Raw genomic sequence first — 26500 nt, 5'->3', positions numbered from 1 at the left:
GTATAAAACCGAAAAAGAAGGCAACGGCGTAGAGGTGAAACAGCTTGACCTGTTTTTCTTTTCGCTCTTGAATCGAGGAGCTTTCAGACACCGAGGACAGCGCGACACAACACTACAGAGAAACAAAAGGAACAAGCATTAGCATGTGGCCACTTTCTAGTCTGCTTTCCATTCGGCTTCCCGCCTTCATTTCAGTTGAATGTTGCATAACAAGGTTTGCATTAGCGGACATACCGTTGGAAACAAAGGGTTTCAAGCCTCCACAACACTCCTTCTATTGTGTGTAGATCTGAGGGTCGCTTCATGAAAACCTCGGAGGAGAGACCGTCTACGAGCGTCCGATTCATCGCATCATACGAAGCGGTTTGTTTCGTTTCGAGCGGCACGAGGAAGTAAAGTCGAGAAGCGACCGACGGGAGCGGATTCGGCCCGTTAACTTAACGGAGCGAGTGAACCGGCTGCAGTGAAGTGTGGCCCTTTGTAGCGAGGAGATTTTCTGTTAATGTCCGTTAAGAGAGAGAATGACATGGAATGACAAGAGAGAAAGGCAAAGAGAGAGTCAAGGAAAGAAAGACTGCTGTATAAAGACCACAAGAGAAAAAACAGTTGGGTGCAAACATCTTTTTACAGTTTAAGTCATCTTGGGTTTTTGAAAAGAAAAAGTACAAGGCTGCTGGTGACTTTAAGACAGAATGAAGGTTGTCCTAGTAGAGTAGAGGCATACCAGAGGTGCTGTTGAGTTGAGCTTTTGTTGTTGCTAATGTCCCAGAGAATGACATTTGCTAATGGAGCACACACACGCTAAACGCTCTCGATCCCGCCACAAGGCCCAGCAGGGAGAGCCAGGGCTTATTTAAAGGGATACTTTCAGATTTGAAATTTAGAGTTTCCCCGTTTCTTCACCTACATATACCCCAAACTAACCCAACTTACCCCCCAAACCCACATCATGGCTTAGAAAAGACGAATCCTTGGCCCTGGTTTTCCCTGGCGAGACCCGTTGGCCCACTAGTTTACACAATTAACATTGAAATTCAGCATAGTCTGTCACCCTTTTTTTTTTTTTTGTATTTAATATAGCAGCGATATCCACTTCACTTTCTTCAAATATCACGATAGCTTCTTCTTCTTCTTCTTCGTCGTCTTCTACTTCTGTTGTTTACTCCACAAGATATTTACAAGGCTTAAGTCACTTCCTGCCACTGCTGCACCGTTTCTACATATGTAATAATACTTCATTCACGAGAACGACTCTGAACAGTGGGACTACACAGGTGGGCACGTCACACCTCAACACATTTTTGTCAAACTTTCTTTTTTCTTTTTTTTTTAACACACTTGTTTGTTTTTCTTTAGACCAAACGGACGACAAAGGAACTGCTGAATAAAAACCTGTAGCAACTGATAATGTGTTCAACTCTCTGTTCTGATAATAATAATAGGGATGTCACTATTATACATTTTCTTGGTGCGATTATTATCACGATTATTATACATTTATCAATTTCACAACACTATTAATGTGTAAAAACAAATATAGTCCAAATATAATTACATTACTCATTGCTTACACAAAATATTCAATCTATCTATTAATATATGACCAATTATTAATCCCCCAGGGGAAGTGTTTGAAATAAATTGTCATCTATACCAAATTTTTACATTTATTTTAATCATTTTTTGTTTAGTTTTTTTTTAAATAGAAATGACAGGCTAACATTTAATTTCCTACCAATTCAATGTTACGTAATCATCTTTTTTGGGAAGTGACGGTATTCAGGAATCTTTACGATTAATTAATTGTGGCTTTTAATACCACGATTAATTGTGAAAACAACAACAATTGTGACATCCCTAGATAATAACATTGAGTCTTTTTCTTTAGAAATGTCAATAAAGTTTAGATGTTCAAACTTTACATTACACAATGGATTAAGTCTGGATCTCAAGACAAAACCAGATCTACAGGAAAAGTTCTTGAGTATCTTAAGATTGTTTTTGATCAGTGGGCGACATGTTGGCACAGTGGTTCTGGGTTTGAACTCCAGAGAGTGCACGTGTTCTGGGCTCTAATCAAGTTAATTGACGACTCTAATCGTCGGCCCTGCTGAACCAACAAGACAGATGTTCCCATCAGGTGTTATTAGGTCTAATTTTTGTGTTTTCAGATATAAAGTGCTGCATTAGTGCTGCTCTTACAGCACCGTGTAATTACACACAGCTACTAACGGTGATGACATTTATCTGTTGTTTCATTATCAGTTGCTATAAGTCTATATATAGTGGAGAAAACTGTAAATCTGTAAATGCATTTCCACTGTGTGGGAATCAAACATAGAGAGAGAAGGAGCTCTTCCTCATGTTGAACCCACTGGTAGTTTGGCACAGCGGTTTTGTTTTGTTTTGTTTTTTGAGCCGAGCTCGTTCCCCGATCTACAGCCGCTGATTGAACCGAGTCGACCCTCACTCAGGCCGAGGACCGGCTCATCAGAGAGAGAGAAAACAAAAAACAAAAAAACTAAAACTCTCACACACTTCAGCAGGATTGCCTCCCGAATGACAAATGCGCTGGATTTTTTTTGCAATCAAGAGCAACATGGCACAGAATGATTCAGATTCAGAGACTCAGTCAGGCAATCTGAGGATATTTACATCCAACGGCAGCTCTCACACCTCGAGCGAGAGAGCGAGGTGGACAACGAAGTAGCAGCACATCAATACATTATGTTTCCATCGTGTACGAGAGACAAAACAATGGAGACAGACAGAGAGACGTCGTCCAACAAATTGCCACACAGGTAAACGAACACCGCAGTGGTTCAGAAGTGCACTTATTGCTCAACAACCAGCAGACTGAGTCGATGGCAGATCCAATTTCACCATCACACCAGTTATCGATCGTTTAAAAATAATTAAAACTGCATCCGATTCGATGCGTGTTGCCGTTTTTCTTTTTTTTTCTTTCTTTTTTGTTTTAAACCTGTGCACAGATAAGACAGAGTGGGTTTAGATGTCTGGCAATTTTGGCAACAGGACAAAAACACGTGACTGAAACAAACTCACATCAGGTGCTACATATAATTTTTTCGTCCTATAGATAGAATCATGACACTACCTTTAGCAGACTTCAGCTTCAGTAATCCATTTATATATACATACATATATATCTATGAATATATGTGTATATATATACTTATATATATATATATATTTTGTGTGTGTGTGTGTAATTCTCTTTAAAATAAAAAATAAAACCCCAAAAAATAAGAAGAAGGGAAAAAATCTGAGCAGATTCTGACTCTTCTGCGTTGGTCCCTTAAGGCTTGCTAAGCTGAAATGATAAAATTGTCCTTTTTACGCACAATTTTTTTGTTTTTCACCTTTTTTTTCCCGTTAAATGTACATTCTGGTAGAAAAAGACCTTGCCACAAAAAAAAAAAAAAAATCAAAGAAAAATAAATGATAAACAACCTGGAAAACCTATGGCTTAGTAAATATCCGTTTGCTATATTTTAAATGAATGTACCTCACTGTTTTTTTTTTTTATGTTGATTATCCTACAGAGAAGAAGGAAACACGTGAAAGGTCGAACACGGCAGAAACAAAAACAGAAGTTGAAGAAGTAGAAGAAGGAGAAGAGTTGCTGACATTTATAGGGCAACATCAGTTAATGCTTACAAGTCTTTGTGTCTCTTCCAAAGAAAAGAAAAGCCGCCGTTTTTTAGCTTTTGTGGTGAAAGTTTTTTTGTTTTTTTTTTCCTTTTCTTTTCTTTTCTTTTCTTTTTCCAACTGGACACAGTTTGAGGTTCTGGAGCTCCGAGTCCAGACTCAGTCCGCTGAGGAGAAGCTGCTGCTGCTGCTGCTGCTGCTGCTGCTGCTGCTGTACAATGAGTTGTTGCTGCTGAGGTGTTCAGGTGTTCAGGTGTTCAGGTGTTCAGGTGGGGGGGGGGGGGGTCGACGAAATGGCACCAGAGAGTCGGCTGAGCTGTGGGCGCTGCGCTGCGGTATGATGGGATGTGAGATGTGAGATGTGCTGCCCTACAAAGGCAAAGTGCAGTAAAAAAAAAACAGCTTTTTGTGTTTTTCTTTCATTGTCAGGTTTAAGCATTAAATTTGAATAACTACCAACCAAGTCTATAATTGATTAACACATGCGAAACGTCTTATTGCAGGCCATTGAAAAGTGTTAATTGCCCTTCTTTGAATATGTGGATTAATGAACTTTCTTCTTGCTTAGCGATGGAACGACTCACAAGCCACATTTTCATGACATATGGAACTCATTTATCATATTTTTGGAATCAAAACCTGACTTACTTTTAATTTTTAATGTTACATACATACTTTTCTTTTTTTTTAAACATATGCATAGGTATATTTTGAGTATACTGTATGTAGCCTATGTTTCTCTCTTTTTTTAAAATTAATTAATTAATTATTTTCATTTTTCTCTCTCACTCTCGCCTATTTATTTCAGTTGATTATGTAACCAGTTTTAACTGGATGACAGGCAGGTGTACTGTACTGTATATTGTTTTTGGGGGTATATTGGGGGGAGTTGTGTAAAGACTAAAAATCAAAGAGTCTATAATTGATTAGATAAAGGTGGACTGAAGTAAATGTGTTTTGTAGTTTGTCTTTCTGACCAATTTTGACCGTTTTATGGCAGATGCTGCACTTTTGGCTTGGTTTTGGTGCAGATAGGGCACTTTGCTTTGGTTTTACTCCAATTGGAATTATCCACAAGTTTCCGAATGTCATATATGGTCGGTTTTTGCATTTCCGGTGGAATTGCACGTTTACGTTTCCATTGGTTTTCAGTCGTTAGTTGTCATAGTTGCGGTGAACGCATAGGATCTATTAACGCTAGCTTTTAGCACGGATGTCAATTTGTGTGATAATATCCATTGTTAAAAGCTGGTGTGATGATCCATGCATTTACTGCGACTACCGAAACCATAAAAGAAACATAAAGATAAAATTCCACCGGAAGAGCAAAACCAGCTCACGTTTTTGACGTTCGTTCGGAAAAAGGTGGATAGAGTAAATGATAGAATGTAATGTAGGGAGCAGGCTACAGTTCTTTGCAGACAATACTGCACTTTACCTTATTGGTTTCACACACTGCAAAAACTCAAAATCTTACCAAGAATATTTGTCTTGTCTTATTTCTAGTCAAAACTAATCTCATTATACTTAAAATAAGACTCATCACATTTCAAAAGTAGCTTGTTTTTAGACACTTTTTACTTCAAGCACAAAGAATTTGAAATAATCTGATAGTGGAGCAAGTTTTTCTTTCTTATTACAAGCTTTCACTGGCAGATTATTCTACTTATTTCAAGTGAAAATTTGTTTGAAACAAGTGAAAATGATGTAAAAACAAGTTCATTTTTAGGTGATGAGTCTTATTTTAAGTGGAAAGAGATTAGTTTTGACTAGAAATGAGACATTTTGACAAGAAATAAGACAAATATTCTTGGAAAGATTTTGAGTTTTTGCAGTGCAGTGCTTTTTTTTGGATGGACAGCAAAATAAAAAGCTCAATAACTCTGGAAAATTTAGCAGAACCAATATAAGAGAATATGCCTTTACACTTTTGATTGGTCCAAAAAATTGAAAAAATGCAGATACTGCACTTTGCACTTTGCCTTTGTAGGGCAGCGTGTGTGTTGTGTTGTGTGTTGTGTGTCCCGTCCCTACGTCGTCGTGGGTGTGCATAGTATGAGCTCTGCTGTTTGCTCTGCAGGCTCCGCCCCCCTCCGACGATGACACACACACACACACACACACACACACACAAACACACACACTAACACTAACACACACACAGCTAACGCCACAGCAGCTGCAGCCGACATGAGAGGAGTTGGGTTGTTAAAGCACTGGCACTTTCCGGTTACAGCTGGAGCTTGGAAGGCATGGTGGCAGCTGATTGTTGCTGTTGTTGCTGTTGTAGTTGCTGTTGTTGTTGTAGTTTGTGGTTTAGCAGAGCAGAGTATAGAAAATAGACACATTTATCTACTGTATATTGCATATGTTGCAGCATGTTTCGCCAAAAATGAATGAGGTCATCATGTCCAGTTTTAGTTTTGCAAAAAAAAACAGAAAGAAAGTAAGTAAGTAAGAAAGAAAGAAAGAAAGAAAGAGAGAAAGATCCCCTGCCACCGAAAAAAGAAAATTTAAAAAAAACAACACAATAAATTAAACTGACCTGTCCGTCTCCATGACGATATGAGCGGAGACGGGGAAGTACAACAGTGACAAAAATGAAAAAAATAAAACAAAATCAAAAAAATCAAAACAAAAACAGGTGCAAAATGGTTGCAGAGATGATTCTGCTTCTACTTCCACTACATGAAGCCAACGCTTGTTGTGTTTGTGAAGCCCACACAGGGCCCTGCCATCCCATAATCATCCCCCCCCCCCCGGGTCCTCGTGTCCCCGGCGCCGCTGAGAGAACGACTCGACGGCGAAGCTGCAAACGACTTCGCTGCTGCTGCACAAAGACGTTTATGAAATTCTCCACCTGTGGTTCAACTTAAACTCAGGTGTTTTTATTCTCACGTCTTTTTATTTTTTATTCAATTTTTCCAAATGTTTCAATTATATATAGGCCTATATATATATATATATATATATATATATATTAGGGGTGGGAGAAAAAATCGATTCACATATATATCACAATATCTTTTTTGACGATTTTTAATTGTTTTTTTTTTTTTTCAAAAATCGATTTTTTTTTTGAATTTTTTTTAATATTGTGCAATGTGCATTTGTTCGCCTTTTTTACATACAGAGAGTCCAGGTTTTGAAAAGGGTTTAAGTTCACTTTATAATGGAGTATGTTAATTTATAGGCTCCTACAGTATTTGTGTGCAGATAAATGTTAAAAATGCTAAAGACTAAAAATCGAGAGAATCGGCAATATCGTAGAATCGCAATTTAAATCGAATCGCCATCCAAAAAATCGTAGAAGAATCGAATCGGGAGAAAAGCGTATCATCCCAGCCCTAATATATATTTTTATATATATATATATATATATATATTTTATTTTATTTTTTACATCTAAACATTAAATCTTAATGTTATTTTCATTGAGATGTTTCACAATAACTAATAATAATTGTATTTATAACATTTTGACGTCTCTGAGCTTCCGTATATTTTACACAAATTGATTTTCTTACGTTTTTCTGGCGTGTTTGAGTCGCAGCAGCTGTCAACTGTTTAGTTTTTAGTTATTTTTTGTTATTTTCTCTTCTTGTCGGTGTTTGAACATTGAAACGTTGTCGTTGTTGAGCGATGTGCAGCTTCACCGAGGAGCAGCTGAACCTCTGAGCTGAAGGATCAGACTCTAACGTACAGATGAGGAGTCCATGATGATGATGAAGGTGAAGGTCTGTAGTTTGGTTTGGGGGGGGTGAAGGTGAGAGGGTGAGAGGGTGAGAGGGTGAGGGGGTGAGGGGGGGTTGAGATGCAGCAGGTCTGTGGGTCTTCATGGGATGAACGTAGGAAACCAACATGGAGGAGAAATAAAACCCTCGTCTGATCCTTCTGATCCATTTATCCATCCATCCATCCATCCATGCAGGTGTGTGTGTGCACGTGTCGGTGTCACACACACACACACACACACACACACACTGATGGGTCCTGAGTTTCAGGTGCAGGATTCATCAGTTTGTAAATGAATGAAATGGAACAAAAAAATAAAATAAAATAAAACAAAATGAAAACCACGAGGGGAAAAATCTTCTTCACTTCTCTTCAAACCAAAAGGAAACAAACCGATGAATAATAGTGAAGATAATAATAATAATAATAATAATAATAATAATAATAATAATGATGCTGTAATGCTAACGATATGGATGCCAGTCTCAGGTGTGTGTGTGTGTGTGTGTGTGTGTGTGTGTGTGTGTGTGTTTGGTAGTCGTGTGTCTACATCTTGATGCCTTCCTGTTGGCTGAGCTGCGACAGCGTCTTCTTGATCCTCAGCGCCGTGAGTCGAGCGGCGCCGTTGGCGTACCAGCACTCCCTCATGATCTTCGCCATCACCCGCAAGGCCTGAGGAAGAGGAGAGGAGCTTAGGTTACTATGACAACGATGTCACACAGGTGCAGGTAAATACTTCAGTTCAGTTCAGTTCAGTAAACTTTATTGTCAATCACACAATGTAACTGACAGTTACACAGGGGATCGAAATTACGTTTCCCCAAACTCCAAATGTGCAATTTAAAAACATTAAAACATTTAAAAATTTCAACATCATCATACCACACATACATGACATAAAAGCACAAATATACTGACAGAGGCCTATGATGTTGTGGGGAGGTAATAAAGTGCAATATGAAAAGTGCAAAGTGCAGAGCAGCAGAAACAGGTCCATATGTTATGTATGTGTATGTTCATATGTGTATGTGTATGTCCTTGAGTGAGTTGAGTAGTCTGATGGCCTGTGGAAAGAAGCTGTTGCTGAGTCTGGTTGTCTTGCACCGCAGGCTGCGGTAGCGTTTGCCGGATGGTAGGGGGAGAACAGTTTGTGTGCTGGGTGGGTATTGTCATTGATGATATTGATGGTTCTCTTGCAGCAACGGGATGTGTACAGATCCTGGATGAGTGGTTGGGCTGATCTGGTGATCTTTTCTGCTATCCTCACCACCCTCTGTAAGGCCTTTTTGTCCGCAGCAGAACAGCTGCCGTACCAGACAGAGAGGCTGCTGGTGAGGATGCTCTCAATAGCCCCTAACCCTGTAGAAGGTGGTGAGTGCAGAAGGGGGCAGATTGGCTCTCCTCATCCTGCGGAGGAAGTGGAGGCGTTGCTGTGCTTTCTTGACAAGGAAGGTGGTGTTGGTTGTCCATGTCAGGTAGGGATGCACATTTTGAATTTTTTTTCTGACCGATAACCGACGCTCGTTAACCGATTATTAACCGGTAAATTATTTTATAAATTTTTTTTTTTTTTTTTTTGCCGTTAAATACACACGTACACCGCGACAGCTGATCAGTGCGCTCTGTCTCAGCTGAAGGTTAGATCGTCCAATGTAGAACTGTTTTTATACAAAGTGCAGCCAAACACCAGGCTGAAGGAGCAGCAGAGCTCCTCTGACAGCTCCTCTGTGGAGCTGCAGGTGAACAGGCTGGAGAGCAGCCACGTCCTCGTCCTCTTTTTTTTTTTTTTTTTTTCCAGCGCCGTAGTTACAGGTGATGCACATCTATGTCCGTGTAGGTTACATTTATTGTCTGATCTTCCTTCATGCGGCTGCTGCTCATACTGTCAGTCCTCCTGTGGAACTTTTTGCTGCGAAATATGACTGAAGGCAGTGAACTCTGCACGTGCCGACACGCCCCCATGAGTTGACCACATAAGGAGCTAATAAAATAAATAAATAACCGATAGTATTAATCGGTCAAAGTTCTTGTTATCGGTTAACGGTTAAATGGTTAATCATGTGCCTCCCTAATGTCAGGTCATCTGTGATATGCACCCCCAGGAATTTGGTGCTTTTCACAGACTCCACAGCACTGCCATTGATGGTGAGAGGTGTGTGTGACATGTTTTTCTTCCTGAAGTCCACTGTTATACAACATGAAACTTATTTTACTTTAGGGATGTCACCATTACTTGTTTTCACAATTAATCATGGTATTAAACGCCACAATTAATTAATCATAAAGATTCCTAAATACCGTCAAAAGAGGCAGATGTGCACAAAAGTAAAGGTAAATGTAAGAAATATGGTCCATTTACCTAATGTAACATACAATTGGTAGGAATTTAAATGTTAGTGTCTCATTTGAGATAAAAAACAAACAATTAAAATAAACTTACCAAACTAACATTTGGTATAGATGATAATTAATGATTTGAATATTTAAAACACTTCCCCTGGAGGATTAATAATTGATTATATATTATAGATACTTAAAATATTTAGTGTAAATAATTAGAATAATTAGAAGAGAACACATTCATATGTTGTGAAATTAATGAATGCATAATAATCATGATAATAACACCGTGATCATTTCTCTGACAATAATCGTACCAAGAAAATCTATAATCATGACATCCCTATTTTACTAATACAGAAAATACTACATTCACAAATGTAAAAAAAAAAACAAGGATTCAAGAAATTCGAAATAGAAATCTGCCACTACATTTAAAGACTACATGGTATGAAAACAGAAAAGCTATAAAAACATTACACATCTAAAAATCGTTTTTTTTTTACATATGTACAGTATATCATCTGTTTGATTGTTTTTTTTTTAGGTTTCTTTGTAAAATAAAAAATGAAACTGATTTGACACCAAATATCAGTGAACAGTTGCATCAGTCTGAAACTTCAGCTGCTCTCGTTTCGTTTCAGCTTCCAATGTCAAAAATGAAATATAATAAAATGAAACATGGTGATCTCATGTTGCTTTTTTGTTTTTCTGTAGTTTCATACATCGTTTCCAATCTCATCATCTGTCCAGAGGTTCAGTCTTAGTCGGTCTAACATGTTACAGACGGATTAAGACCAGAATTTGTTGCTTTCCAACTGTCCTGTAAACGTCCTGAGTAACTCTGCCTCTGATGAAACTCTGTTTAGTCCTGGAGTTAAGTCTAAATAAAAGACTGAAGAGGACAAACTCACACAAATATCCTGTCTTTTCTAACTCTGTCAAACATTTTCTTTGACACAAACTCAGGATTTGACCTCAGGTTCATGTTCAAGGTTCAGACCCGGTTACACAACAACACAACAACAGCAACAATAATAAAAACTCACAAAACCGGTGAGAAAAATAAACTCACTTCACGACCTCAGAGCGACTTAAAGACAAACCCTCTGACGGAGAAGATGTAAACACTCTGACTCTGTTTCATAAACTTCTCCTTTAATTATTATTTTTATTCTCATTTCTGGGTTTGATTTGTTTTAGTTTTAGTTTTTTTTTTTCCAGTTGCAGAGGAAACTTGGTCGCCACGGTGACGTCTGAACGAGTCTGAATAAGAGCCAGAGTTTACACACCAGCTCCCTCCGAGCGGCTGTAAACAGCATCTGGTGTGTGTGAGTCAACATGTCTGGCTGTTACTGTCTGTGTGTGTGTCTGTGTGTGTGTCTGTGTGTGTGTCTGTGTCTCAGTGTGTGTGTGTGTGTGTGTGTGTGTGTGTGTGTGTGTGTGTGTGTGTGTGCTGAGACGCATCATCTGTGAAACTTCCTACTGAGCTCATTAAGACGGTCGACACATTCCCGTCTCCATTCATCAGGTGGACCGCCGCCAACACACACACACACACACACACACACACATTTAGCTCAGTTGTGTGTTTCTACTCTTATTAAAAGTCGTATTTATCTCTTTCTGACTGTTGTGTGTGTAATAGAGGTCTTCGGAAAAAACCGACAACCCGAAAACCCCGAGGTTCCGGAACCGGTGAAGTTTGCCTCGGGTCTCGGGGCTCTTATTGTGAAAGGCCGGGTCCTACGGTACCCGAGAGGACCCGGCGATCGGCTGTCACAGCTGTCAATCACCCCCGCCCCCCCCCCCCGTCCGTCCAATGAGAGGCTGCGAGCTGCCTGTGTGACTGATGTCACGTGATCAAATCAACTACACGACTCTGATGATGACGTCAAAGTGACAGTTCAAGCAGAAGTTAGAGCCGAGGTCAGGACTCGGGGCAGTTAAAAAGTTTGTTTATTAACGTAACGTTATGGTTAAAGGGATAGTTCACCCTAGAATGATATTTCGCTCATTATCTACTCACCCTCATGTGGACTAAGGGCTGGAAGAAGTTTCAGATTCCTCCGTGGCTTCTCTGAGTTACAGGGGGTCTCGGCGTAGCAGTGCATGTCCATATAACGGTTGCAAAGGGACACCAGAGCTCTTCGTAAAAAAACACACACAAAAAAACATCCAAATACCTCCATGATGCTCGTATGTAATGTCCGTCTTGTGCTGAAGCCCCAAATTGCGTAATTGTCCCGAAAAAAATTAAATAAGTCTATATTTTAAGCTTGTTTGTAGCGGAAGCTTCTCGAAGCTCCTCTTCCTGGTCCGTCCAAATCTCGCGTGATTTGCGCCGGCGTCAGCATGCGTCAGTGCGGTTACTGCGAATCACGCGAGATTTGGACGGACCAAGAAGAGGAGCTTCGAGAAGCTTCCGCTACAAACAAGCTTAAAATATAGACTTATTTAATTTTTTTCGGGACAATTACGCAATTTGGGGCTTCAGCACAAGACGGACATTACATACGAGCAGCATGGAGGTATTTGGATGTTTTTTTGTGTGTGTTTTTTTACGAAGAGCTCCGGTGTCCCTTTGCAACCGTTATATGGACATGCACTGCTACGCCAAGACCCCCTGTAACTCAGAGAAGCCACAGAGGACTCTGAAACTTCTTCCAGCCCTTAGTCCACATGAGGGTGAGTAGATAATGAGCGAAATATCATTCTAGGGTGAACTATCCCTTTAACGTAACGTTATGGTTAATGGTTCAAAATAGTTAAACAATCGAGTTGCCGTAGCGTGTTGTTACCGCGGTAACGTCATGCTCCGCAAAGCACAATGGAAACTCCAAAACTATAACGTTAATTAAACAAGAGGAAACGACCGGTGGATTGGCCTTAGCAACGGCTAAGAAGAAGGATTACAATGACCATCTAAACAAGAAAATGACGACGTGGATTTATTTCTGTTTACATCACGTTATGGCCGGGGGACCGGGGGGTACTGGCAGCGGAAGAAGACTAAGTTTAGGTAAGAAACAGAAAGTAGTAGCTAATAAAAACAAGTCTTATTTAACGCTAGACAACTTGTATTAAATCATAAAGCAACTCGGGCATTTCGGGTCCACGGGTTTTTAAGGGTTCGGTTCGGGTTCGGATCTCATATTTACAATAATAGCTCGGGGCCAGTCGGCTCCGGGTCCAATTTTCACGGGTCCATTTGGGTTCGGGTCCGTCAAATTGGACCCGTTAAGACCTCTAGTGTGTAACTCCTTCAGATGATTGGCTCCCGGCCTCTCTAAGCCCCGCCCCCTCCCCGGGTCGCGTGGCAGCAGCAGACGCTTCGTTCGTCCTTTCTGCTTCAGACGCTGTGAATTGGGGCTGTTCCATTTTGCCCAAAAATAAAATCTCGATTTTCTTCTCTGAAAAATCGATTTCCGATTCCGATTCCGATTTTTTTGTTAAATGACAAACTATTTTGTGCGCTGTTTGTGTCTTTTTAAATGGACCTAATGGACCGTGAGAGCTGTAACTGTGTAGTGGAAAAGGGCCGTTGGTCTTTTTGGCAACGAAATCCTCGCTGGTCTTAGTAGCAAAATGCCGACATGCTTGTTTCCAGTGTGTGTGGGGGGGGGGGAGCAGTGGGAGAGCGTGATGGGAGGAAGGAGGCAGCAGTCATTACCATAAGACAGTGCAGCCCAGATTCATGAACGGGGGTTTACTGTAATTACCCTAGTTAGAGTAAAAAATCGATTTTTGCGATTTCAAGAAATCGATTTTTACAATTCCAAATAATCGCGATTACGATTTTAAATAGATTAATCGAACAGCCCTACTGTGAAACCATGAAACCACCGAGTCACACAGACGACTGGAGGAGTCAGAGAGTCTCAGAGACGGCCTCGTTGTTCAGACTAGAGATGTCAGAAAAAACTTTACTAATCGAACAGAATTCAAATTGTTTAAAAAATAAGAAAAGTCGAAGGTGAAAACTGATGTTCCAACGTATTCCTTCTGCAACGACACAAATTAAAATCGTGCATTGTGACGTTCAGGGAATAAACATGTTGATAAAACAAGTTATTGTGTTGTAGAGCTGCAGCTTCAGATATACAAGCAGAGTTTTTTTAATTGCCCGTTTATTCAGCTGCAGCGGTGGCTACGTGTTCACACACTAATATACACACACCTTTTTTCTTTTATCGATCGATCCACGGACCAACTGTGATCCGTTGCTCCACTACTTATAGCCTAACATAATATTTCCATTTCTCTTCTTGAAGTTTTGTATTGAGTCGGTAAAACTTCAGTGTGTTGCAGATGTTACATAACAGATTTGGTTGGAATGCACCTTTAGTGGACACGGGACGTAATAATAATCTGGTAAAGGTGGATATAAGGAGCTAAAAAAAACATACAAAATTTGAATATAATTTGAATATTTAACATAAGTAGCGTCAGACTGCAGCACAAAACCGATCCCATCTGCTTGTGTGTATCGCTTGTGTCTCATCCAGATTGGTTTCTATGGTAACAAGCCACGCCCACAAAAAACAAAACGGATGACAGGGAATTGTGTGTGTTCATGTGCCAAGTCTTCACGTGGAGCCGTAACCGTCGGCCGCTTCCAGATCCTACGTTGAGCAGCGACACCGTTCACATCGGATCGAGTCTCTACAAATCTGAACAGAATCTCTTTTTCGAAACCACCGTCGTATGCGGTTTGAATCCGATTAGGAAAAATGTGGTTTTTGTCTGTTCAGACTGTCAGAAAATCAAACTAGACAGAATCTGGACACGATGACAATGGGATGTATTGTATATACAGCATATGCACTTTCACTGTCTGGTTTTTAATGCAGACAAGGTACTGAGTAAATGGTGTGATGTACGATGACGTGGATGTGACTGAATGGACGAGACGATGTATGGATGAGTATACTTTTTAATTTAACTAGAGTATTTAATTGTTTTTATTTTGTTGCTACTGAGCCCAGCATATGAGTGCAATGAAATTTCGTTGTATCAACCACACAATGACAATAAATCTGTCTTATCTTATCTTATGTGGAGCAGCAGCGTGAACAAGGCCAGAGAGTCAGACACTGAGATGTCACGGTGCGTTCGGCCGGTCAATCACAATCTATCTAATAAAAATATGATATTTAAACATGTATGAAATGTACGGAAGCCCAAAGTAGCCACATTTTATTTCCTCTCAGTATAACGGGATAATTTAGTTAATCAATCAATTAATTAATCAATCATCAGCTTTTTACTAATAATCGACTGGGCTGCGTTCACAAACAAACAAACAAACACTCCCTGTGTCTGCAGCTTTTCAACTCGCTGAACCGGTCTGTCTGTCAGTGTGTAGCACAGTTAGAGTGTATGCATCAGTGTGTGTGTGTGTGTGTGTGTGTGAGTGTGTGTGTATAGTGTGTGAGTGTGTGTGTATAGTGTGTGTGTGTGTGTGTAGACATTCCTGTGTTCATCTCCAGACCAAACAGTGAAACCAGATACTGTTGCATAACGTGAATGAACCGTGTGAGTCGGAGCCGAGTTCAGAGAAAAAAGCTGCGTGACGGTTGATGAAGATAAACAACAGTGTGTGTGTGTGTGTGTGTGTGTGTGTGTGTGTGTGTGTGTGTGTGTGTGTGTGTGTGTGTGTGTGTGTTTAAAAACTGCAGCTTGTGTTGTAACGGAGGAAGGTTGTTCATCTGATTTAAATGAGAGAAATAAAGTGAGAAAAAACTGTTACACTGTATGGAGCTTTAATACAAACATCTACCTTTATTTTGAAGGAGCTTTAACGCAAACATTTACCTTTATTCTGAAGGAGCTTTAACGCAAACATTTACCTTTATTCTGAAGGAGCTTTAACGCAAACATTTACCTTTATTCTGAAGGAGTTTTAACGCAAATATCTACCTTTATTTTGAAGGAGCTTTAACGCAAATATCTACCTTTATTTTGAAGGAGCTTTAACGCAAATATCTACCTTTATTTTGAAGGAGCTTTAACGCAAATATCTACCTTTATTTTGAAGGAGCTTTAACGCAAATATCTACCTTTACTTTGAAGGAGCTTTAACAGAAACATCTACCTTTATTCTGAAGGAGCTTTAACACAAACATCTACCTTTATTTTGAAGGAGCTTTAACACAAACATCTACCTTTATTTTGAAGGAGCTTTAACACAAACATCTACCTTTATTTTGTGTTAAAGCTCCTTCATAATAAAGGTAGATGTTTGTGTTAAAGCTCCTTCAGACATCTACCTTTATTCTGAAGGAGCTTTAACACAAACCTCTACCTTTATTCTGAAGGAGCTGTAATACAGATGGAGACTTCTCTTGTTTCTGTATCTGAGTTAATTGTTTAATTTTGTTTAATTTGATCTGTTTCAGTTAAATCCTCCAATCAGAAGCTGCGTCGTCTCAGCTGCTGCTAATTAGTTTTAATTCAGTGAGTAATGTGAAGGGTTAATTGAACTCGGCTGGTTGAGCTGCTGTCAGAACGAGTCTCTGTCTCTCCACATATCCATGATTTAAAAACTCATTAACTTTGTATTTTGGAAAAAAAAACAAACCACGACCTTCAGGATTTGGATCAAAACACCGACAATAAAACCAAAACGATCAGATTAATGAGTCGCTGTGTTTAACATTTAAACATTTAAACATTTAAACATTTAAACATTTAACCAACAGGTTTATTAAGGTCGCTCAGTGAAAACCACCTACAACCTTGGAGTTTTACATCTCTGCATCGGCTGTGGGAACCGTTTCCATGGAGATATTATGGATGAAACGTCTAGATTCAATCATCTGATGCAGCTGTTTTATCAATTGATGTTATAGAAGAGAAAGAGTGTGTTCGTGTGTGTGGTGTGTGTGTGTTTCCTGCTGCAGTCAAAGCTTCGACTTTAACATTGTTGAATCTGACACAACGATAAAAATAAACCAAATGCAAATGTTTATATATTTATATATTTCTAACATGGTGCAACCTGACTGCAGAAAGGATGCAGGATGCAGGATGGAGGATGGAGTTAACAAGCCACAGACACTCACAGCGGCATCGGTCATCGGTAAAAACAACAATGTGCATCTCTAACGTTACCTACAGTTATTTAACAGACATTAAAGGACAATTCCAGGCGAATTCAACTCAGGGGTGTATTTTCATATCATTTTAGGTCTAAAAGAAGGAATCTGAAGATTTTCAGTTTAATGTCTCCTGTTTTGCGGTAGTTGCATCTGTCCCCGCATCGCCACGGCAGCAATGAATGGGAGTGGATGTAAGTTCTGCTGTTTAGGCTGTTTCCAGCCCTCAAAGCCGCAATTTTTTTCCACAGACAGCGTCAGATGGAGACTCAAACATGCACCGAGAAGTTTATTTACTTCAAGCAAGCCGACATGTTTGTAAAACTAGATCTAATTCAAAGTCTCCTGGAGTCTCGCGCGAGCCCGAAGTTGCAGTGCTGGTGTATTCAGGTGCAGTCGGAGCTACCGCTTGTGTCATAAACACAGGAATATCAACTCTTTACCTGCTTGAAGTGTACATTTTTTTCCACAGACAGCGTCAGGTGGCTACTCAAACATGCACCGAGAAGTTTTTTTTACTTGAAGCAAGTGAAGAGTTGATATTCCTGTGTTTATGACACAAACGGTAGCTTTTCCCACTGCACCTGAATACACCAGCACGGCAACTGGGTCTCGCGCGAGACTCCGGGAGACTTTGAATTAGATCTAGTTTTACAAACATGTCGGCTTGTTGAAGTAAATAAACTTCTCGGTGCATGTTTGAGTCTCCATCTGACGCTGTCTGTGGCTTTGAGGGATGTAAACAGCCTAAACAGCAGAACTTACATCCACTCCCATTCATTGCTGCCGTGGCGATGCGCGGACAGACGCAGCTACCGCAAAACAGGAGCGATTAAACTGAAAATCTTCAGATTCATTCTTTTAGACCTAAAATGATATGAAAATACACCCCTGAGTTGAATTCGCCTGGAATTGTCCTTTAATGTTCAGGAAAATACTCTTACACGTTTATAAATAGGGGTGGGAGAAAAAATCGATTCACATAAATATCGCGATATCTTTTTTGACGATTTTTAAATCGATTTTTTTTATTTGGAAATTTTTTTTTAAAAATATTGTGCAATGTGCATTTGTTCGCCTTTTTTACATCCAGAGAGTCCAGGTTTTGAAAAGGGTTTAAGTTCACTTTATAATGGAGTATGTTCATTTATAGGCTCCTACAGTGTTTGTGTGCAGATAAATGTTAAAAATGCTAAAGACTAAAAATCATTGAGAATCGGCAATATCGTAGAATTGCAATTTGAATCGAATCGCCATCCAAAAAATCGTAGAAGAATCGAATCGGGAGAAAAGCTTATCGTCCCAGCCCTAATTATAAAACTTGGTGGCTGTGAGGACTGAGGTGCTGCTGAGGGAAGAGACGAGGGAAAAGGACGGACATGTCTAAAGTCTGGAACAACTGCACCTGCACCTGCATGACTGAGTAAGTAATTTAAAACAATAATATATCTTAACATTAATTAATCTCAGCTTTCCATTAGTATGTAACCTTGTCTTTAGTAGGGATGGGAATTGATAAGAATTAAGCGATTCCGATTCCATTATCGATATTATTGCTTATCGATTTGATTCCTTGTAGATTCTCTTATCAATTCCCATTGGGTGAGGGAATAAAAAAAGAGAAATGTGTTTGCATTAATGGCTCTAATATTAAAAAAGTAGACAGGACCGACACTATAGACCACTGTCACATAACTCAACCCCCACACTTTAGCTTCTGCCTCGACGCTGTGGTTGCTTCGTTCTGACCTGAACACAGCGTGTGTTGTTTGGTTCAGAAACTCACTCGCACATTTGCAAAAAAAAAAGGAATCGATAAGCAGACACGCACACGATCCCAAGAATTGATCCAAGTTGTAACCGGTTTTCGATTCCCATCCCTAGTCTTCACTCTTCAGTCACTCAAACCAACGTGTCTAACACATTATATTACTCCAAATTAATCTCCAATCTACTATTCTATTTTCTCTCTCGTTGCCTTGAAATGGGTGTGAGTTGATGGTTTTCTGTAAAATTTGCGCGTTTTGTTATTTTTATCTAAACGATTAGTGCAACTAACAGCTCAATAAGACATGATGGCGGCTCTCGCTGCTCTCTTTCTGCAGCCGACATTCACAGTAGAACGTATAATCCCTCTACAGACTTAGATATTTCATTTGTATCATCCAGATCTACTTTGTACATTATCTTCAGAGTTCATCGTTAAAGACAAACTGAGACAGAGGAAGTGTTTTCTTTAACACAGGAAACCTCACAACAGAGTCTATAGAGCAGCTGAACCTGAAACCAGAGGCTAAAGGAGACACAACACACACACACACACACACACACACACTTTCTCCTCCTGCAGCCGAGTGGTTTCTTCCTCTCTGGGGACTGTGGGAAAGTGTGTTCTTGTGTGTGTGTGTGTGTGTGTGTGTGTTAACTGTGTTACTTTGTGTGTGTGTGTGTGTGACGATCGAGCCGTGTTATTGACGAGCTCACGAGGCCTTTGTGGTTTTTCCTGCAGACAGAACCACAAAGCTGTCGTCTCCAGCTCTCCACGACAAACTCAAAACTCTGCAGCTGCTGCACCACATCACTGACCTTGACCTTTTGACTTTTTGACCTCGCAACACCAAAACCTTAAAGGACAATTCAGGGCAAATTCAACTCTGGGCTGTATTTTCCTAACAGTTTAGGGCTGTTTCCATCCCTCAAAGCCACAGACAGCGTCAGATGGAGACTCAAACATGCACCCAGAAGTTTATTTACTTCAACCAGCCGACATGTTTGTAAAACTAGATCTAATTCAAAGTCTGGCGGAGTCGAGACCCAAGTTGACGCTCGGTGTGTTCAGGTGCAGTGGGAAGCTCCCGTTTGTGTCATAAACACAGGAATATCAACTCTTTACTTGCTTCAAGTAAATAAACTTCTGGGTGCATGTTTGAGTCTCCATCTGACACTGTCTGTGGAAAAAAATGTTTACTTGAAGCAAGTCAAGAGTTGATATTCCTGTGTTTATGACACAAACGGGAGCTTCCCACTGCACCTGAACACACCGAGCGTCAACTTGGGTCTCGACTCCGCCAGACTTTGAATTAGATCTAGTTTTACAAACATGTCGGCTTGTTGAAGTAAATAAACTTCTGGGTGCATGTTTGAGTCTCCATCTGACGCTGTCTGTGGCTTTGAGGGATGGAAACAGCCTAAGCAGCAGAACTTACATCCGCTCCCATTCATCGCTGCCGTGGCGACGCGGGGACAGACCATAACTACCGCAAAACAGGAGACATTCAACTGAAAATCTTCAGATTCCTTCTTTTAGACCTAAAATGTTAGGAACATACAGCCCCCAGTTGAATTTGCCAGGAATTGTCCTTTAATCACTTCATCTTTTGTATCCTTGTGAATATTTGTGTCAAAGAAACAATCGAACAGCGGCGAGCTCTGGTCCGGCGCTCCGTCCTACCTCACAGCTCTGCCAGCGGTTGGGAATGTTGGGCCGAAGCTTCTGCTCACAGACGACCTTCCTCATCTCCTCCACCGACGGATCTGATTGGACCAGGTCGTAGTAGGGCAGCTGGTAGTCCTCATGGATGCCTAAAGGAGAACAAACACAAGGTTAATACTCTGTTTTTTTAAACTATAAATCTTCCATATCTCCGGTAAATCAAACTGCTCTTCATCCGTCTGATGCGGCGTCCCTCAGGGTTCAACCTTAGGTCCCCTTTTATTCTCAGAAACACAATATTTAACGCCGTCTTTCGCTGTTTTTATCCGCCAGCTCTTTCTCTGAAGAAGCTTCTATAATTGTCTGTTTGACTCTAAACACTGAAAGACAAAAACAAATCACAGCAAAACTGAAGTGTTTCCATTCATGCCTCCTCTCCGCTCTGCTCAGTCATTACCTCGACCTCTTCATCCACAAACTCACACCGTGTTTAGAAAAAAGCCTCTCGGATGCGTCTTTGAATCTTAACAAGCCACTGGTGTGTAGTGTTGTGTTGTGTTGTGAAGAGCGGCCGTTATCAGGACAAATGAAAGCTGTTTTCTCAGAAGGACGTGTCAACAGCGTCCAGGCTTTTATCATCTCCCTGCTGGATTACTGTAATTCTCTCCATTTATCCATTTATTCATTCATTCAAACGAACACTGTTCAATTACAAAATGGTTCAGAGCGAAGCTGCTGGTCTAAAATAAAAAAGACAACACATGATTCCTTTTGGAAAACTTGAAAAATACAGATTTCATTCTTTAAATATTTGTTGTTAAAGCTCCATAACTGTTATAGAGTCCTACTTTTATTTATCTTTATCTTTTTTTGCTGAGTCTTAACGGGATAGTTCAACATTTTTGGCAAATTGGCCCATTGCCATAATCCCTATAATCATAGCAGTAGGTTCGTTACCTTTAATTGTCGGTGCAAGCTATTTTTAGAACGGCGGAGCAGAGCCGTGAGCTGCTCAGAGCTACGCTACAAAGGAGGCTCATTATGGGATTTTTTTTGGTTTCCCTCATCAAATACACAATCCAACAACTCCACAACGCTCTGGTGGACAAGTTGTGAGCTGCACATTCACCACGCTATGAGATAATAACACAACGTTACCACACAGAGTTGTTTTAGAGGGAAATTCATGCAAAACCGCTGATGTGCAGCTCACAACTTGTCCACCAGAGCGTTGTGGAGTTGTTGGATTGTGTATTTGATGAGTTTGATGAGGGAAACCAACCAAGAAATCCCATAATGAGCCTCTGTAGCGTAGCTCTGAGCAGCTCACGGCTCTGCTCCGCCGTTCTAAAAACAGCTTGCACCAACAATTAAAGGTAACGAACCTACTGCTATGACTATAGGGATTATGGCAATGGGCCAGTTTGCCATAATGTCTAACTATCCCTTTAAGTCTCATAAATTCATCTTTTTTCTGTTCCTTTTAATTCAATTTCATCTTTGTCCTCGTTCTGTTTACATCTCTGTGTTCACTTACATTTCTTTTTTTTTTCATCTGCAGCAACTTAAAGCACTTTGACTGGTTTTTAAAAGCGTCTCTATATCAGATAAATTGATCTGATGATGGTTTTTCCATTTAAAAAAAAACTGTCCCGGTCTGTGAACATTTTACATAATTGATTCTGAGCTTCTCTCGCCCTCGTATTCATCCATCATCCCCTCCATTAATCTGTCAGCCTCCCATTCATCCCCTCCTCCTCCTCCTCTCTCTGCTCCTCACCTCCCATCGAGCAGCGGCTGGCGATCTCCCAGAAGACCAGACCCATGGCGTAGATGTCGGCTCGCTTGAAGGACTCAAAGTGTTTCATGTTTATGGAGTCGTCCAGCACTTCTGGAGCCATATACCTGAGCAATAAGGGAACACAAGAGGCTCGTTAGCAACACTGATGATGATGATGATGATGATGGGAAACACAATGGAGATAATTGGAAAAAACAACTGAGAACAAAGCAACATGTTGGTGTGAAGAGATAATCTGTGGCTGTACAGAGCCAATCAGAGCATAAATCAATTATACAGCCCATTATTACACATTATAATATCTGCAGCTTCCACTTGTTGGGAGGAATTATAGTTGATTTCATTTCATTTCATTTTGATTTATTCCATTCATGGTTTACATTCTACACATGGTTGCACATATTTACATAGTGTACACATTGTCACCATGAATGAAAAGGAGCAGGATGAAGAAACACTTATAATACCTGCTCCTCTCTGTTGTTATTGGCTTACTTCAACACCAATATTATACCCTATTTCAAAATTTTAAAGATGATGAAACATAGTAGTGACAAGAAAACAAACAAAATAGCAGTAGACACCACTTGTCTATCTTTTCTTTTTCTCTTTCTCCTTCTTCTTTTATGTAGATACTTATCTTTTCTTTTTTTTTAACATTTTCTTAAACTGAGACATACTTGTACAACTTTTCAATTCCTTGCTTTGTGAATGCCATAGCTACTTTTACACCTGCAACAGAAATACACATTTGTTTTAAGCTTAGCCTTGCAAAGGTATTGTTTAAAATCAAAACAAAATGTTGAACTATCCCTTTAAGATAACGTCAGTAAAAATTGATTATCTATAAAATAGTAAGAATCTAAAATAATAAATGCAGCATCACTGGTAAATAACCAGTTATTGATGCTTTAATTCACATTCTGAGGTGAATTCTATGATATTTGATGAAGGAAGCTGCTGATCTGGTTTCTTTACAGATAAAAAGAGACTTGAATGAGTCGACATCTTTGAGGATTTTATCTTCAGATCTGAGCTGGTTGTTTTTTCACCGTTTCCTTCGGCACCGTGGTAGAAAAGTCAAAACAAAACAAACGGCGGTGGAGCGGCATCATCATCATCATCATCATCAGTATGTAACGTGGACTAGAGCCAAGGCCGAAGCTTCTCGTCTCCACCGACCGAACCCGAGGCTCGATGAATCATTTAGTGGCAGAGAAACACACACACGAGCCAGCAGAGAGGAGGACGAAGAGGAAGAGGAAGACGAAGAAGTAAACAAGACAAAGCCGGAGAGAAAAGGAGGGAAAAACAGTCCAGAGAGGAAGAGGAAAAGGAGGAAGAGGAAGAGCTGCATTATGAATGAAGAGACGGATGCAGAGACACAGGAAGAAAAGACTAAATCTGAATATAAGAAGTGAATGTTCTTCTGTGTGGAAACTGTACACTGCAAAAACTCAAAATCTTACCAAGAATATTTGTCTCATTTCTAGTCAAAACAAATCTCATTCTACTTAAAATCAGACTCATCACATAAAAAAGTAGCTTGTTTTTAAGAAACTTTTTACTTCTTTCAAGCAGATTTTCACTTGAAATAAGTAGAAAAATCTCTCTTCTTTCTTTCTTATTACAAGCACAAAAAAACTTGCTTTCACTGGCAGATTTTTCTACTTATTTCAAGTGAAAATTAGTTTGAAACAAGTGAAAATGAACTAAAAACAAGTTCATTTTTAGGTGATGAGTCTTATTCTAAATGGAAAGGGATTAGTTTTGACTAGAAATGAGACATTTTGACAAGAAATAAGACAAATATTCTTGGAAAGATTTGGAGTTTTTGCAGTGCAGCTCTGAATCAAAGGCAGAGATTTGATTTTTATTCAAACTTTACACAAAAATAAAAACAAGAAGAACAACAACATTGAACCTCGTGTTGGAGATTCATTCAACATTAAATATTAAAATCCCCCTGAAGAAACTGAAGTGGATCCAGTTTGGTTGTAAAATGTTCACGGCAGCAAAGTGTCGGAGTGTTGTTCAAGGTTTCACAGATAAAACCCTGATTTTTTTAAAGTGTCCCTGAAGTGCACACGAAGAAGAGGAAGAATAAGAAGAGATAGAATAAAAATAAAAATAAGACACACCCGTTCCAACGCTCCGTGGCTGTTTTTTTACTTTTCCCCCTCTATATGGCACAGACGGCAAGTTTGTTTCCTAAACTTAAATAGTCTCCACAATGGATTAGTTAAGTTCTGTTTATTTTTTAACAGTATTTTGTTTGAGAAAAGACAATAGTTTCTTAGTTTTTAATTTATTATTGTTATAATTAGGGCTCACGACAGCACCCCGCTAATCGTTGATAACAGCGGTGATACGTGCTTCCACGTCGGAGTAACGACATCGGAAAAAGTCGCTTTTGACCAAAAAAAAGAGAGAGAGAGAGACCTGCTGTGCCGTGTAAAAAAAAAACAACAGAAAAGTGTCACATGCTACGACTTCCTGTATCTGGCCCTTCAAAATAAAAGCCCTATAGCCTTTCATATAGAACGAATCGCCTTGTTGTTTACAACTACTTCCGGGTAGAAAACCAGCATGAGAACAATAGTGACGGACGAGAGTTTCACTATATTTATCTACTTTTTCATGTCACTATATCACCGTTTAGACTAATCTGATGTTTGTAAAGTTTATAAAACCAATGATTGGACAAACATTACTATTTCTGTGTGCACATTTTTGTAATTAGTCATTGTTATCATAGATTAGCAGGGTTAACGGTTAGCTACCTGTTTAACTTTACTAACTCAGTGACTCAATAAACGCTCCATGAAAAAATATTTTCTCCAGCGGATATCTGAGTTCCAACATGACTGAGCTAACTGGAGTAGTTTCATGTCGTGTCCCACAACGGGAGGGTTTTAACAGCTGACGTCCTGCTGTTAGCTTAGCTACCGCCGTTAGCTTAGCTACCGCTGTTAGCTTAGCTACCGTTAGCTGTCCCTGTCAGCTGAGCCACTGATGCTTTCTAGACACTGTGATTCCCCCAAACTGAATAAATACAACACACAGCAACACAAAACACACACACAGAAATAGTAATGTTTCTTCAATCATTTCAGATTTGTCTAAACGGTGATAGGGCGTGAAAAATATGATATATAGCTAAACTCTCGTTCGTTACTATTGATCTCATTCAAATGACGTGCTGGTTTTCTACCCGGAAGTAGAATGTAAACAACAAGGAGATTCGGTCTATAGGCTACAGTTCAGTCATATTGATTTTGACTTATAGCTCAGCTCCAAATGTTTGTTTGGGTTTTTTCTTGCGACCAATCGACCAATGAGATTTCGGTCGGCTAATGTTTTTGAATTGAACCGTGGGTCAGAAATCGAGGTAGGAATGGAATCGTGACGTTGGTGCATCGTTACAGGACTAGATAGAAGGAAGAAGGAGGGAGCAGGAAAGACTCAGAAATCAGCAGATTCAGTCACTTTGCGGTCGTTAACACACACACACGTTACCCTGACGACTTCATCGTCATGACGTCACGATGACATCATCAGAGGTGTTCTTCCTCACCTCTTGGTGCCCACCCGGTGGTTGGGGGCGATGTCGATGGTGTCGGTGGCCGAGTCGTGGCGCACGGCGAGGCCGAGGTCGGCGATGCAGCACGTCCCGTTCTTCTTCACCAGGATGTTCTTGGACTTCAGGTCTCTGTGGGCGATGGCCGGCTTCCCTACACACACACACAAAATGATCAGTTTCTCTGGTTTTACTATTTATAGGCGTGTGTTTGAGTAAAATGAACATTTTTGTTTTATTCTATCAACTACCGACAACATTTCTCCCAAAATTGAGATAAAAATATTGTCATTTAGAGCTTTTATTGGCTGAAAATGACTAAACTAGTCTAAATAACAAAAATATCAAGTCTTTTCAGACCTTGAATAATAATAATAATAATGCAAAGAAAACATGTTCACATTTATTCCTAAACAACACAGCAAGAATATTTGAACTCAGGAAGAGTTTATAAACCAGTTTTAGTGGGATAATGTCGATGTTTAATCCCAGCAGTGGTTTTTATAATCTGGTTCAGGTGATGACCTCATCACTGTCTCATTAAGGAGAATGAGTTGTGTTTGTGTTGGTGTTTAAAAAAGAAAAGAAAAGAATGACTGTCTGTCATACATGTAGAGATGCTTTTAAGAAACATTTGTGAAAGTGCTTTCTTGTTTTCTTCCAGAGCTTTATATTAATTTCTAGACATATAAACACATTCTTGAACTGTTCTGTCTGTGTAGTCGTAGACGAGCTGAGCTGCAGCTCAGTAACGAGTCTAACGATCAACCAACAGCTGATAACGGATCGAAGCCCAGGACGGAGTCACATGATACGATCACGTGACGTTTTCAAAACTC

At 39.9% G+C, this 26500-nt stretch overlaps 1 protein-coding gene across 1 annotated transcript in view; it reads right to left on the bottom strand.

The window, feature by feature from the left end:
• Positions 1–7308: 7308 nt before the first annotated feature.
• LOC146966018 (TGF-beta receptor type-1-like) overlaps positions 7309–26500 on the bottom strand; it is an 87594-nt gene continuing 68402 nt past the window's right edge. The window contains exons 6-9 of the mRNA XM_085763188.1: positions 25659–25815; positions 22061–22185; positions 20299–20429; positions 7309–8079 (exon numbers count right to left, since the gene is read on the bottom strand). Coding sequence (XP_085619314.1) covers positions 7954–8079; positions 20299–20429; positions 22061–22185; positions 25659–25815 — 539 coding nt within the window. The 3' untranslated portion in view covers positions 7309–7953. The remainder of the gene's footprint in view (positions 8080–20298; positions 20430–22060; positions 22186–25658; positions 25816–26500) is intronic.

Source organism: Trachurus japonicus, chromosome 20 (genome assembly GCF_045865225.1).
Source record: "Trachurus japonicus isolate A0001 chromosome 20, Traja_1.0".
In the NCBI taxonomy this organism is placed as follows: Eukaryota; Metazoa; Chordata; class Actinopteri; order Carangiformes; family Carangidae; genus Trachurus; species Trachurus japonicus.
The sequence above is the reverse complement of the archived record's forward strand: the minus strand, read 5'-3'. Positions and strand labels throughout refer to the sequence as shown.